Source organism: Filicampus tigris, chromosome 14 (genome assembly GCF_054856515.1).
Source record: "Filicampus tigris isolate MCC_2025a chromosome 14, RoL_Ftig_1.0, whole genome shotgun sequence".
Classification (NCBI taxonomy): Eukaryota; Metazoa; Chordata; class Actinopteri; order Syngnathiformes; family Syngnathidae; genus Filicampus; species Filicampus tigris.
The window spans coordinates 8812358-8828496 of NC_141230.1; the positions used below are offsets into that span (position 1 = coordinate 8812358).

Here is a 16139-nt window from a genome sequence, read left to right on the forward strand (position 1 = left end):
ATAAGAAAATTGAAATAGACTCACACTACTCAAAATGTTTTTTCTTCAAAACGTATATGATCATAACCAGCTATATACATCAGCTACTCTCACTCAAATGCAACAGTGATGATAACATGATTTCCCCCCCCTCTTTTTTTGGCTAAAAACTAGCCTTGAAATGCAGAAAGTCATTCCTCTGGACCACCTTGAATTTTGTCACATGCCACAGAACTGACAGATGTGGACTTTGAAAGTGATTTTGGTCTTGTGTGTGTGAATCAGCAAAATAAACATGTTTAATGCCAGAAGTTGAGTTTAGCGTGGTTTGTTTATTACATTTAATTTGACATTTTGGTAGTAGATAGTACTTTAAAATTGTTGGATTCCACACACTTTAATTGATATATATTTATTAATGACACGTATATATTTGTGAAAGTGCAACTAAATAAAATAAACCATTGTTCTAATTTGAGGGGCGGTACATAATGATAATGAAATATGAGTTTATATATACAGTGTATAGAGGTTAAGTATTAATGGTTTATTTACCGTTAGTATTTTTTATTCAAATAACCCGTTTTGGGACATACATACTACTACTGCCTACCCAACGCTGACATTATTAATGCTGCGTTCAGTTAACCTCGGAGCTTGTGAAGACTACGACGTCAAAACAGTTTCGACCACTAGACGCTTTAGTGTGTGATTTTAAGATGTAGTTTAGCCATAAACATTACAGGAATAGTACAGAGATCGCGCTCATGTTAGTTTTGGATACCAAATAAAAGCAGAACAGTAATAGGATAAATAAAATCCATTAAGTTGCATATCTTAATGTGCTAAATGAAATTGCTCGTATGTACTATTGAATAAGAGACTTTTAACATGATAGTCATATGGTGCAGAAAAACAGCATTTTTTAGAGTTTAATTGCGCAATTTGCGACTTTAACAAGAATCAGTTGTTAAATTCACGCACTTTTATGAGGTACATGAATGCAGCACTGTAATCGCGCCATCTGTATTCCTCACCAGGCGTCTCCGCGGCCATGGTAACACTTCATCGTGGACCTCCGATTCAAAAGGACACAGCAAACATATGCTTTTAACGCAGGTATGACGATTATTTTCATGTTGCTTTTGTTGTCAATAATACCAATAGGCAGTCTCTATTGTTGCTGTTGTTCGTTTAAACGACGAGGGGTGTCTGTTTTATTATTTATCGCCACCCGGTTTGTTGTTGTCTTCGTGGCCTGGAAGCGATGCTCTTTGCAGCCAGCCCCTTGCCAGATTACAATGATTGTGGACTAAATGAAGTGGATATAAGGCGATCGGATTGATGAGGGCGAACAGGTGCATGCATGCATGTGGTGTTAAAAATGCTTTGGTTACGTCATCAAACTTGAAAATATCTGCAGCTATACACCACTACAAACACCATAATAAACAATAAAAGTGAGCATTATATCTTGTAAAGGCAGGTTTTTTTTTAAAATTGTTTATAGGGGAATGGGTAGCGTCCACTGGCGCCTCGCCAATAGATGGCGCTAGGTCGCCGCCCCTCCAACCACATTATGAAATAATAATGTAGAAGAAATGTAACCACATTTAAAAATATTAGTAGCCTATTTATTTATTTATTTATTTAGATGAGCATGGTAAATATCATAGTTAATGATGGGTAAAGTTGGTTCTCTCATCCTTATTGTCTGATTTGTGAAGTACTTCCCGCCCAGTGAACCCAAAAATCCTTTTACTCTATAGACCGTCTTTAAAAGTTGGACATGCGCAGTAACTCCTCTTTAAAACAAGACATAGGAACGTGTTTTTATTCATTTATGACTCGAATGTTGTAATTAAAAAAATGTTCTATTGCTCCTGTTTGTAATGGGACTTTAGAATTGTCACTCATCACTGTTCACTCCCCATGATTGACATCTTGTTGTGTTTCTTTAAGCGGGATATACACACTGATTTTTGACATGTTAACCGGTTAGACAAAACACATGACTGGGGAAAAAAATCTTTAAGCGTGTGCTTACTGCATTTGTAGTGTGCTGTGTACTTGGGATGACCAACAGAACACACCACACATACAGTACCAGGACTGACCTGTTAAAGGCAGCATGGTGCTACAGGTCATCATGACTGCCAGAAATTGCAAAGGAGATTGTGTAGAGGTAGAAGAAGAAATTATGGAAGATAGCCTAATTTACGAACTAACCTTAGTTGGTGTCTTCTTCTCATTTATTATTGTGGTGGATGACTTGTGAGACATGTGATCCAAATACTCAGCACAACTAGTTGCTTTTGTTTTTATGAAGTCTGGCAACGGCGTGAGCTTCAGGTCGCTATCACGTCACAATCAGAGTTCTGGAAGTCTGTTGACTACACATAATTAGCAATTTTAAATGTTGAACATTTTTAACATTTACAGTTGTTGGCCCTGAATGTTTTCCAAGCACATCAGGGAGGAAACGTCACTCTTAACATACAATACAATGCAACTTTATTTATGAAGCGCATTTCATTTATGTCCTCGACATGACAAAAATTGGTCTTAAAGGGAAAGCATCTTTTTTGTCCAGCGGGACATAGATTTGTCAGTCATCCGCACAGCAGTGTAAGGAAATATCATGTTTTCGAAGGATGGAACCCAGGTGCAGCAAATACAATGAGAACAGCAAGGGCCCCAAAATATAACCTTGTGGAACACCATATGATAGAGGGCAGAGCGGGACTCAGAGGAACCTAAGCTAACAGAAAAAGTCCTGCCAGCCAAATAGGATCCAAACCACTCTATAGCGCTTCCACTAATGTCAACTTGGTGGTCATATTCAGCACCATGGAATAATCACTAAGGATAATCTTAGGGAAAATGCTCAAATCTGGAAAATGTATGCGTGGACCCCACTTGAGACAATAAACAATGTGATAGTAAATCAACAGAACGTATGCTATTTGTTAACCTGAGTTCCTTCAAAACATGATTAATTAGCAGCAATACAATTACTGTGCCCATGGCTAATACTGACCAATTCATCAATGTTTTTCTTGTCTTTATCTCAAAGCTGCCATGCACCATGAATTTGTCTGAGATCTATGACAACGCCAAAAAGGGTCGCGAGTATGCTTTGCTGGGCAACTACGACTCATCCAGCGTATACTACCAGGGCGTGCTGCAGCAGATCAACAAGCACTGCCAGACCATCAAGGACCCAGCGCTTAAAGTCCGGTGGCAGCAGGTGGGTGCTTTGTTTCATTTCATAATGCCATTTCAAATCAGCTAATCGGAGTTTTCCATTTGGTCAGGTGAAACACGAGCTCACCGAGGAGTGGGAGCAGATTAAGAGTATCGTGGCTGTGCTCGAAGCCTTCAAGACCGAGAAGCCAGTGACCGTACCTGTCTCTCAATCGGGGGGAAGCGCCGAGGACCCGGCAGCGTGGCCGCCCCCCACGCCTGCGGAACACAGGTGAGCATACAGCACTCAGCAAAAGTCTTGCGCCACCATTAGTTGTTTTAGTAAAGGTAGATGCCGGTATGATACGATCTCTGCTCTAAGGGTGGATATACACTTCATGGTGTATAAGTGACACAATTTCGATATGTATCATAGCCATGTAAATACAGTAGAAAAAGAAAAAAATATATCTTCAGATTGGAATCAGGGCCTCTTGCAAGTATGGATAAAAATCTGACACGTTTCAAACCACAGCGTGTGAACGATTAGATCGGGTATGTACGGTACGCTGTAGTGCGGTTCATAAATCAGGGGTTTTTGAGCATTTTTTTTTTAATGAAATAGGCATTCACTGTACCCTGTCAGTCAATGTGAGCTTGACGTTATTTAAATAAGACATATTGCTGACCCATGATTTACATCCCGTGTCTTCTCAAACAATTCAGATACACACATTTAAAAAAACCTGCTGTAAATCTAACTGCATCAAAAGCACATAGTAGACCAGTGGTTCTCAAAATATTTACACAAAATCCGACCTCAAAAAATACTTCATCATGATCAACATAAAAATACAGTTGCGTGGTAGGCCTAAAGTGATGATCATAAATGTGGCAGAGGCTTAATTCCTACAATGTATATTCCATGTTATTGGTAGCCACTGTACCATTATGTATGCACAATGTGTGCATCAACACTGTGCGTAAATATAGAAAAACAATGTTATTAAATAATGGTCAATTAAATATATATATTGCACATAAGATTGTACCTAAATAAATGCTTCAAAACAAGCTGATCTAAAATATTAAATGCAACTGCACTATATTTAAAAGTTAAATACGATCCAAATTGTACAATCCACTTTGATTTTTTGGAGTTCCCTTTTGTCACACTGAAATGGAAAAAACGTCATTAAAAAAACAAAGATTGTAGTGGCCAGAGACTTTTTTACAGCACTCCAATGAATCATAGACATACAGTACAGTAAATGTCACATGCCGTTTGTCTGTTGACTCCTTTGAAAATTCTATCCAAAATCAAATAAATGCCCACAGCTCACTCTTATCAAACTCTAAAACACAAAATGCCTTTTCATTTCCAGTGAACGGCATCACCAATAAATAGACAAAAACTAAACACATTGATTGTAACAAGACCACAGCAGCAGAAAACTTGAAGATTTCACCTTTCAAGCAAAACCAGTTTTATCTTGCTACCCTTGCCAGTTCTTAAGATATGAGTTTTTGTAAAGTGACATCGACTTATGAAACACCCCGTGCTACTAATAATAATAAATTAAATTTTATCCATAGACGGCTCCGGACTAGGCTGTGCTGACGCATAATGGATATTTACTTCCACTATGTAGGAATCCTGTCGCAATGAAGCGTCCCAGCAGTGGAGTGAAGCAGCAGAAGAAAGACTCGCCTGGTCTGCATCATCGAGGGGAAGGACAAGAAGGTCGCGGGCAGGCCAAATCTAAAGCAGAACGGCCGGGAGGCAGAGACGCCCGCAACATGAAATCTAACGATGAGGTTAGTTTCGAAGTATTTGTCGGAACAATCTGCGGTTCGCTAGGTCACAAACTGTTGTCAGTACACTAACGAGTGTCTTTTTCTTTAATCGGAAGGGAAAAAAAGGTGAAAAAGAGCAGAAAAAGTTTGATGGTGCAGGACATGACAGCGAGCTGGTGGAGTCACTAGAACGAGACATTGTGTCCCGCAACCTGAATGTACACTGGTATGAAAACGCACACGTACACACTGCGGTGTTTTTTCCCCTCCAATTGTCGACAACTGAATTCTTTGGGAAGGACTGATATTGCTGATCTGGAGGACGCTAAGAAGCTGCTAAGAGAAGCTGTGGTGCTGCCCATGTGGATGCCTGACTTCTTCAAGGGTATTCGGCGGCCATGGAAGGTAAACACACACACACAGACACACACAATTCGATTACAGTGAATTCCCAAAATATTAATTATTTTGTAGGTGTTGAATTTAGGGGAGAACTTCAGGTTTTCAAGGGTAATTCCAAAGATGACCTTAGGTTTTGGGGAGCTGTTGAGCCAGGCGCTTTAGGCTTTAATGGGTTAACTGTATGACTTTTTCATGTAACGCCACAATTTTTCTCCCTTAAACTGAAAAGGGACATTTGGGATTGTTCAGCAACATATGGATGTAGAAAATGGCATCATGTTTTTATTAGAAGCTGTTTAATCTACAGAAGTTCCTTTGTTACAGGGCGTGTTAATGGTCGGCCCACCGGGTACAGGCAAGACCATGTTAGCCAAAGCTGTGGCGACAGAATGCGGGACGACTTTCTTCAACATGTCCTCGTCCACCCTCACTTCCAAATACAGAGGCGAGTCGGAGAAACTCGTCCGTCTACTCTTTGAAATGGTACAACATTACCTATATGTTTCTTGCGACAACTCCTGATAAACTAGAATACAACTCAAAGCCATAATTTGTGTGATTCATGCAGGCACGCTTCTATGCACCTACAACCATCTTCATAGATGAGATCGACTCCATCTGTAGCAGAAGAGGAACGTCCAATGAACACGAAGCCAGTCGCAGGGTCAAATCTGAGCTTCTGATTCAAATGGATGGTACTAAAAAATTATGTTTTTTTACATTTCACTAGGGATATTAGTATAATTTTCTTTCCCCCTGGGGACGCAAATGGCACCAATTTGTGGAATGATCTATACATATAAGCATTAACATACAGTAGATTGAGGTTGATTTATCTAATGGTAAACTAAACGATACATTTACATGGTCATTTATTGGCATACAAAATATCAGAAAATTAAGAAAAACAATCTTTTTGCTCAAATCCCCGAACAGCTAAAAAAACACTTGATCGGTTCCAATTTCCAATAATGTGATCGGATCGGGACATCCTTACATTCCTCCCTATATTGTCTTCTCATTTCAAGGTGTGGGTGGCGCCCAGGACAATGACGACCCTTCCAAGATGGTCATGGTCCTCGCCGCAACCAATTTCCCATGGGACATTGACGAAGCGTTGCGACGACGCCTGGAGAAACGGATCTACATCCCTCTGCCAACAGGTGACTTCTCAATCGCCAATGTTTAAATGCCACAAAGGACACAGGGTTCTTGGGAAAAAAAAAAAAAATCTTGGAATACTGTTCCATGTTATCAGAAAGTGGCTCTGTACAATTTTCTTCGCTAGAGTACAGTCCGGATGGTAAACCCTGATTAGGCTTGTTGTGCGTGATAGCTGTGATAGCTGCATCAGAAATAAGATGACATCATGGGAGCATTACCCGGTCAAATTTATCCCCACATTTGGTGTTTTTGAAGTTTATACAAAACAGTGACACAAAAAGATGGTAAAATACCAACTTTTACAGGTAGTCACTGCACTGTTTAAAGGTAGAAAGTTGCCGCGTCGACTTTGTCCCTCTATTCCATGTTTCGTTTATATTGAACAGTTATACGGAAAAAGGCAGAACAATGCCTGATTTTATATGCTCTTTGCTTCCATGAGGGATCTTATACGCAAAAGGTGTAAAATTGCAGGGTCAACTTGGTCATCTTAAATTCTTTATGTGTGCCATCTTAACATTGAATTTATTGTAAACACTGTGTAGCTGTGGGTCGCGTGGAGCTTTTAAAGATCAACTTGCGGGAGGTGGAGTTGGCCGCCGACGTGAACCTGGACCTTATCGCCGAGAAGACTGAGGGCTACTCCGGAGCTGACATCACCAACGTCTGCAGGTTTGTCCACAGTATGTTTGTCAGAGAACAAAGACAAACTCCTTATGACAAACCCAACCATCTTTTCAATCCTTTCCCTCAGGGATGCTTCCATGATGGCCATGCGGCGGCGGATCCAAGGCCTAAGCCCCGAGGAGATCCGAGCCCTGTCCAAAGAAGAGTTGCAGATGCCCGTGATGATGGAGGACTTTGCACTCACGCTCAAGAAAATCTCCAAATCTGTCTCGGCTGCAGACCTGGAAAGATACAAAGCCTGGATGTCCGAGTTTGGTTCGGGGTGAAGGACTTGCGATTGCGAAGGGCGGATGATTGGACAATGGTTGACTTCCTCTCGTCCTAATTTCTAGTTAGGCCTGAGAAATACGTGACAGTGTTTCACGCCTTTTTAGGTGAGGCACAACCCATTAATTTAATATTTTTTTTAAATGAGAGAAATGAATGTCTTGAAGCAGACTCAAATGCTTCTGTTGTAAACTACGGATGAGTATTTGACTTTAGGGACAATTAAAAATACCTTTTAAAAAAATGAATGCAGACAAACTTTGCACTCTGTTTCTGCGTCACTCTTCTATATAAACCTCACCGACACTGAATGGGGGTGCAAAGTCGAGCCAGCAATGTTCCTCCTTTCGAGGTTTGAGCAAGGCCGTAACTACGTCAGGGTGCCGCCTGTGTCAGGGAATCGTCAAAGCCAGGACAGTTTAGATATTTATGCCTGTGGTTTAAGTTTACCTTCTACGCTGTAGGAACTTTTAGTATGTTGTTGGGGTGTACTGAAATCCAATAAATGAATCAATGCCCTTGATTATTTGTCACAGAATTGTTTGTGTGTTTTCAATTAAATTCCTGTATAGTCTGAAGATTTCAAAATGTGGAAAAAGTTGGGTGTTGGTGCAAACATACATACCAGCCACTATAATGTTACAGTAACATTTTATTATCCTATTCGAATGTCACATAAAATAAATTCTTGATCCACTTCCAAATTCCCTCCTTTGAGTTTGACGCAGTGATTCTAAAATTGTGGTACAAGTCAAGTAGACAGCTTCAGAAAACAGGTGAGCCTTGATTGGTCGTTACCTGATCCCTGAGCAACTGTGATGTCATTTTCAGTCGACAGATGTGACAAAATCCGCCCCCTGAGATGGCTAAAAACGGGTGAATTTTACTGTTTCACTCATATTCCACTAATGTAATATTAATCAGAATGCCATGTTTCAACTTGTGGGCCTGTACCAAACATTGTAGGAAAGAAAATTTGGGGGTTGACTCCCTTTAAGTATTCTTCCTTACATTTGAGCGCTGTGTATGACAGTAACTTGCAATAAAAAATATATACTTTTTGAGAATAAAAACTCGTTTTTGATTGACAGTACTACTGTGTTACTGTATGTTAACGTTTGTCATACTGTGGTGATATTTGGAGAGTCAAGTAATTTTTGAGGTGGTATTTTGGTGTTTCGGAACCAAGTAGCAGACTTGCTAGTTCTAAGTAAATAAATAAATACAAATTAATAGAATGTACTCTCTTGATAGTATTTTCAAACAGTATCTTTTGCGTTACGTTATATCTATATTGTTTTTATTTCAATTTATGCGTTCCAAAGTCAATTCAGTTACTTTTATTGAACTCCGCCAATCGTCACCATGCCAGTTGGCGCTCGCAGGTGCGCATGTGCAGTACAGTTTAAAACGTTCGGTCCACTGACTTTGAACGTCCTCTTTGATAAAAACGTTCCTTTTGTGTATTGCGTTGACGGAACAAACGTCAGTAAAACGTAACTCTGCACACGAAATATCAACGTTTAAACGGTGAGTCAATTGTCGTTTTCCCGAATTGGACTCAACCGACCTTAGAGTGACCAAGGTGCGGTTTTCTCCGTCACCTTGGCGACCAGGTTGGTCAAATACTTTGACTAAGCATCTTAGTACTTAAAAGTCTGGTTGAGGCCCCAGAACCGTTTAGCTATCGTGCGTATGGGAGTATCAGCGGGTTAACTATATTTTAAATGACAGTGTATGGTCGTATTTTAGGGTTGTAAAAAAAATGCAAAGTACGCAAAGAGGCGATCATTATTGGCTGAGTTGAATCAGGTGTGTACGTGTATGACGCCAAATTTGCTCCCAAGACGTTAACGAGAACCATGTTTTTAGAAAAAAAAAGACCCACAATTTTTGCATGCTAGATTCCTAAATGCAGCATTTACAAAAAGTTCATTTTGCTTTTATTTCCACAAATGTGCTTTTGTCGTGTACCCAGGAGTGACTGTAATTAGCTAGTAAGACTATTAGTAAATGGCTACAATTAACTACTACTAAAAGACTACTACTAGCTACTGCAAGAGCATACAAAATACCGGTACCGTATTATTATATACAAAGCATTCAGCGGTGGGAGGTAACGAAGTATAAATACATTGTTAATCTTCGTATTTTACTTCAGGAATCGTTTTTCCTGACACCTTTTTATTTCTACACCTTACAGTTAGGTATATGACGACCAAAGTCACCGCTGGAATGTAAAACCACTTTACATTTTGGCAATATGTTAAGAATTGAGGAAGTTAGGACATTTTAAAGGCTCCAAAAAGCGGGCAAAAGTGTCTTGTTTCTAATTAAAAATAATGGAGTAGTCTGAGATCCATTTTTAAGAAAAGGGATGAAGCTGAGATGTTGCGGCCTCACAGTTTCCTTAAGTTTGGACAGAATTATAAAGATGATACACCACAAGAAAGTGTTTGATTTCACAGAGTAATCATAATTCTAGATAATAATTAATTAGCAATTAAGTCGACCCACACCATCACTGGCAACGGACGGCTGGCTTATCCCGGTGGACGGCTCTGCTATTCGAGGTTAGGTGACAAAAGTTTTTCAGCGTTGTGTAATTTTCTTCTGCATGATACAAGTTTAATGAAAGTTTGTCTGCATTTCCCCACATACTTCAAAATTATGTGCATGAGGTTGTGCCAGCTAGCTTTCAACGCTTTTTGGCAGTCAAAAATCCTGCCGTGCGTTTGATAAACATAGAAATACTGCATGAAAATCATCAAGTCAAAAACGTGACAGAGGAGATTCCACTGTACATCATTACTAAAAATACGTCGATGCAGAAATGATCACACGAAAATGCTGGAAAGAGTCAGTTGTCACATGCTTCCTACATTTGCTAACATCTGCATTTCTATTTTTTTAATTGTCAAAATAAGATTATTACTTTCAATCTCAATACAACATAAGAAATATGTCAATAAAGAGAGTTAAATTCAACAATGGTTGAGATTTTGAAAATGGAACATACACCAGTCCTCCAAGATGGCATTGAATTGATACCTTCAATGTCCAATTTCCTAAATTTATTTATTTGATCACAAATCTACACTATTGATTATTACATGTTTGTGTGTGACATTTGTACAAATTAGAGACCAATCTAAAATGTAAACTGAAAATTGCTTGCTCTTTAACTACAACATTAACTGGGAACAAACAGCAGAGCATTTAAGGGTTGCTTTATGTCTGTTTCAGTTTCTGTACTGTTTCTTGTCACTGTCACACTTCATATGCCAACTATTTTTTTATTCTCACAACTACTTTCTTTTTTTGCCATGGAGTAACAACTTCAGTCTTTTTTTCTCATTTTATTTTCGTAAAATTACACAATACAATATTGCACGTTTTAATTGTAGCATTCTGGTTTTCTCTTGAAATAGCATGTTTTTTTTTCTTGTCATATTCTGAACATTATTGTAATAACCCCAACTTCTCTTCCAACTAATTACTTTTTTCCCTTTAAAGAAATGCAACTTTGTCATACAATTTTTTTCTCATAATATTGTGACTTATTTTCCTTGTAATATTGAAACTTTTTCCTGATATTTGAAATCTAGAGTCTGATAGCACCTAACTCATTCACTGCCATTGACAAATTTACTTATCTATTCACAGTCCATTCATTCAATCCCTGGAACATACAGGGAGTCCTCATTTTTCGAACGGGTTGCGTTCCTACACTGGCGATATAACACGAATTTCTGCGTATGTCGGATTTCACCGTTAAAGTCGAAATTTATGTCAAAATAATTTGTATAAAAAAACCAAAACCAAAATACATTAAAATAAAAAGCATTAGATGCTGTACTTAGCATTACTGCTGAGAAGTGGATGGAGAAGGAGAGGCGAAAAAGGCAACGATACTGCCGGTTCGCAAACAGACACATTTTGAGTGACGGCGGAACTGTTGTTTTCCGTGTTTCACGGCCTTTGCATTTTTCATGTAAACCATTAAGGATGGCGTCGAATAGGTGGCCCTAGTTTGAAATTTCTCAAAAGATCAACCAATACACTCTCAAGACCTTGTCCACATTTCCCGAACTTGTTGTTGACAAACCCCCTTCAAAAACAGGTAAGGCAATTTTTCAAATCCAAATGTGGATTTTTATTCTATTTTTAGTTTCTGCCAAATTTGAAGCAAATTGGTCATCTTACAGACACATTAGTTTTGGACAAACAGTTTTTCAGGTCCCGAGTTACGTTACTATGTGACTGGCCATCATGGCTCATATTTTCCAGCAATAACAATCATATACAACCTTATTTGCTGTAGTTTACTACATTTATATGGTTAATAATTGTACGTTATATTACTTTTTATATAGCGCTTTCACAACCGCTGTAGCACTATCAAAGCACTTTATAGAACAATTAACATAAAACGACAATACAATAGTTCAAATTAGTTTCTGTTAAGCTTCAATTTGATATTCATTGTAGTTTTCTGTTTATGTTTTTTGTCCTCCTGAGATGTAGTTATTGTTTCACATAGTGACTGGAATTCTTAAAGATCTGTTTGCTATTGCATGTCTCATGTAAATCAATTAATCTTTGGAATTTTACACTCATACCTTCATTAAACTTAATTTGGCAAGAGTGCAGAAAATGACAGCCAAGGATGATATTTTTTAGGTTTTAAGGCGTTTTGTGTTCCAGTGTTGAATTTCAATTTTCGGCCTCGGGTTCCTCATTTTCGATTTTCCGTTTTGGCCAAAAATTGTAATTTCGGTGCATCCTTAGTTATTCACGTAACACTACAAGCTTATCCTTGTGAAGTTGCATTGATTCTTAAAATTGTATTTTTCCTGCTAATGTGACTCTTTGTTTCATAACGTCATTGTTCTCGTACTGTTAGCACTTGGTTTTGTACACCAGTCTTCGATTTGATTCTCGCATTTGCTGCTCTTTCCTCAAATTTTTATTTTTTTGTAAAAGGCCACTTTATTCTTGGACTTTTAAAGCATCAATACAGTACCTAAGACATGACTAATATCAAGCAATGACCTTTTTTTTTTCCTCAAAATACATTTTGTTCTGGTGTTTGGATTTTTTTTACCTTATTCTTGCAATTACATATTTTTCCTCCAAAATATTTTTTAACCTGTGAAATTATGGATGAATTGTATATACTTAATGTAACTTAATATTTGATAAGATTATTCTAACTAAATTACGGCTTCTTTAAGTATTTTTTTTTTTTTTTAAATCTGACTACAAGATACATTTAAGGTTACAAGTGGCACACATAGATCCCACCGGTGCATTTGTATCCTTAAAAATGTATCTGTACTGTCAAACCAACAACCCCCATATTATTGTCATATTTCACCTTTACTCTCGGAATTCTTATTTGGTAAGATCAAATATTTCTCCTGCTTACCATTGATTCCTTTCTTGGCGATTTTAGGTCGCTTGGGGTCGGCTCACCTTTGACGTGACCACTGAGAACAACTTGATACGTTTTAAGCACTTTGATCTTACCTGGACTCCATGTGAAGCAAAGTCACTCAAGCCAAGTGCAGGAAAGCCAAAACTTGACATTCCGTTTCCATGCCCAAAGACTGCCCTTTCATCATGATGCCGCCCAAGAAGAAAAACTCGCTCATGAGCTACATGAACGGCTTCATCGGTGCAGTGAACAACATGGACCAGACCGTCATGGTGCCCAGCCTGCTGAGAGACATCCCATTGGACCAGCACACTGAGATGAGCCACTTCAAGTCAGACTTGGACGAGGGCGACTTGTACGCCTACTACCACCTGCTCAAGTCTTTGCGCGGCGACATTGAGTGGGGTGTAAAAGCTGCCGAGGGTAAGAAGCTCACCCGAAGCAACTCCTCGACCTCCTCCTCATCCTCCTCCTCATCATCATCATCATTATCATCATCGATGTCATCGTCTGAAGAGGATGAGGAGGGTGAAAAGGATGACAACTTAGAGAAGCAGTTCCAGTACCACCTCACCGGCCTCCAGGGGGTGCTGTCCAAGCTCACTGTGCAGGCCAACTCCCTCACCAGCTGCTACAAGCAAAGAGTCGGCATATAAGAAGCCAACCCCCCCCCCCCCCCCCCAATTAAATTCGTCCTGCCCATTTTACTATTGAGGAACTTGACTTCTACGTCACGTCAGTCCACTGTAAATGGCGCCATACTGCATGATGTATGTACACATAACCCTTCAAAATTTCTAAACACAAGACTTTTTCACTCAATCACACCAAGGTGAAGCACTTTTATTGAATTTCTAATTAAATATCTTGCCACACATCACTTTGTATAAGAAAATGGATGGAGACGATCAACTCTTTGTAATGAATTACAAGTACTATTTAGCTGCACTAAATGGAACAACATGCTTTACTTGATGCAGGCTATCAACAAAACTGAAAAACCAAAATTTCTTGTAAAGTTACAATTTATATTTTAATAAAATTACAACTTCTCATTTGGGCTTATTGAGTGCAAGTTTTGTGAAATGTACCGTTTTTTCATATGAGACTTTAGTCTAACCCCCCCCCCCAAAAAAAAAAACTCATTAAACTTATCATGGACTTAGAACTTATTGTAAAGTTAGAGCTTTATCTTTTAAAACAACTTGTCCAATATTACAAGTCGATTACCATAAAAATACTACTTTTGTCTTGAAATATTACTTGAATATTCTCCCATGTTTTTAAAGCGGAAATCAACCCAAAAATAGTTTTTGAAGTATTATGCTATATGTACCGTGCCTGCGTGGGTTTTCTCCGGGCACTCCGGTTTCCTCCCACATTCCAAAAACATGCATGGTAAGTTGATTGGATACTCTAAATTGCCCCTAGGTGTGATTGTGAGTGCGGATGTTTGTCTCAGTGTGCCCTGCGATTGGCTGGCAACCAGTTCAGGGTGTCCCCCGCCTACTGCCCAAAGACAGCTGGGATAGGCTCCAGCACGCCCCGCGACCCTTGTGAGGAGAAGCGGTACAGATAATGGATGGATGGATGTTATATGTAGCCCCACTACTAGTCTAAACATGGCATTCAGGTTTGATGGTTGCATTTTTTTTTTGTTTCAAGGTTGCAAATGGTTGCAAAGATGTTAGCCAACAGTTTGTCTTGTCGCCAAGAAACCTAGCCACCTACCTAACCTAATATTGGAGTATTGTAAAGTGGCCTTTGATGAGCTCTGATTGAAATCCTATGAACATTTTTGGAAGGAGCTGGAACATGGAGTCTGAAGTAAGAACCCTACAAAACTGAGACAACTGGACCAGTTTGCTCATGAAGAATACATACTGAGATATGCAGAAGTCTCATTGAAAGTTCAAAACAAACATTGCACAAACAAAATATTAAGTTAAAGTATTTTTGCCCAGGCCTGTTTTGTGAGTTTGTGTTTTTTTCAAAAGAGTTTTTTTCAGGGGGTCGGGGGAGTAAAACAACTTAATTCTTATGTCTTCTTTCTTGCAATTAAAAAAAATGACAAAATGAAATGAAAATACATTGTGAACATAAATGTAATCAACTTTGTCACTATGCATCCCTTTGTGTAAGACGAGATACAAACAACTCTCATTAGCAGAGTGACAACTGACATTGAAAAACTATTTAGCAGCCTCACGGCACTGATAGTATTAACTGAGGCTATAATAATAATTATCCTCATTAATCTGTACGAAAATGTTAATGGACGTATCCCAAAGCAAAAGATGACATGTTTGAATGAGGATATCAGTCACAACAATGTACAATGTTTTAAGTCTTTAACAACAATGTGCACATTAACCCTCAGGCCTCGATCAATATAACTACCCAGTCAGTTTGTTAGTGGCCTATTTTTAATTTTTGCTTTTAGTTTTTTTTGCTGTTACTGCATAAACGTTTTTAAAAGTCATAACTCATGAGTAGAATATATTTACGTTTTATTTGTAACTCATTAAAATCTAATGTGCCTGCGCAATGTGCTCGTTGTAAAATAAACTCTAAATGATTTCTTTCAAAATGCATACTTTTATTACCATTTGTCTTTAATTGCTGCATTCAACTTCAAACACAGCCACGTCGGTCACTAGATCGGAGCCTACCAGGTAACATCAAGAGAAGTGTTATGCGGTGGTCTTGCTTTTTAGAAGAACCCAACAATTGAGGAATAGAGACGAATAGAGGGACGGACGAAAACCCACTTTCGTCCTTGCTTAGTCCTTCCGGGACGGACTGCCCATCTCTGTTTATTTGTTTGCAAAAAATGCATTTCAGTGGATGTCAGTTATAATGATTCCCATTGTTTGCAGACTTCTCTGTATAATTTGAAATTATAATATCACCATAGACCACTAGATGTCAGACACGGCTTAGTTGTGCTAGCACAGAGTCCCTGTACTACAACAGGAGTAGGCCTAATATTTTTCTGCAGATTGGTATGACATGCAGATCAAACAGTACCTGTAAAACATTAAATTTTTGAGTGAGTTGATTTTTGTGGAAAACATTGCACAAAATTAAATCTTGCACTTAATGTTGGTTTGCTGTTCAGCAGTTTTGTGCCATCCTTGAATGGTAATTTTTAGGCACTACAGTTCTTCGCACTGGAAAAAAAAATAACAGTATTCGGTTAATTTTTTTCATTGTT

At 38.7% G+C, this 16139-nt stretch overlaps 2 protein-coding genes across 5 annotated transcripts; both read left to right on the forward strand.

Annotated features, from left to right (window-relative positions):
* The first annotated feature begins 981 nt into the window (after positions 1–981).
* katnal1 (katanin p60 subunit A-like 1) lies at positions 982–8367 on the forward strand. The gene is made up of 11 exons (XM_086052107.1): positions 982–1098; positions 3056–3229; positions 3297–3457; positions 4818–4983; positions 5079–5188; positions 5262–5367; positions 5689–5847; positions 5933–6059; positions 6393–6527; positions 7074–7200; positions 7283–8367. The coding sequence occupies exons 1-11, from the start codon at positions 1084–1086 to the stop codon at positions 7479–7481; spliced, it is 1479 nt and encodes a 492-aa protein (XP_085908233.1). The 5' UTR covers positions 982–1083; the 3' UTR covers positions 7482–8367.
* A 486-nt stretch (positions 8368–8853) lies between these two features.
* Positions 8854–13982, forward strand: LOC147136224 (mid1-interacting protein 1-B-like). Of its 4 annotated transcripts, none has more exons than XM_086052110.1 (2): positions 8854–9098; positions 12941–13982. In XM_086052110.1, exon 2 carries the CDS (start codon positions 13084–13086, stop codon positions 13576–13578), a length of 495 nt encoding a protein of 164 aa, XP_085908236.1. In that variant the 5' UTR covers positions 8854–9098; positions 12941–13083; the 3' UTR covers positions 13579–13982. The 4 variants fall into 4 exon arrangements, with proteins under 4 accessions (XP_085908236.1, XP_085908234.1, XP_085908238.1 ...); XM_086052108.1 differs by having other exon boundaries at positions 8854–9012; XM_086052112.1 differs by lacking the exon at positions 8854–9098 and adding an exon at positions 9124–9294.
* The last annotated feature ends 2157 nt before the right edge of the window (positions 13983–16139 follow it).

What these genes read in the sequence shown, in the direction of transcription:
- LOC147136224 (XM_086052110.1), top strand. Translation starts at nt 13,084, where the DNA reads ATGCCCAAAGACTGCCCTTTCATCATGATGCCGCCCAAGAAGAAAAAC.
- katnal1 (XM_086052107.1), top strand. An exon ending in TTAAAGTCCGGTGGCAGCAG is followed by an intron (nt 3,230 to 3,296) that starts GTGGGTGCTTTG and finishes CCATTTGGTCAG; the next exon opens with GTGAAACACGAGCTCACCGA. An exon ending in TCCGTCTACTCTTTGAAATG is followed by an intron (nt 5,848 to 5,932) that starts GTACAACATTAC and finishes TGATTCATGCAG; the next exon opens with GCACGCTTCTATGCACCTAC.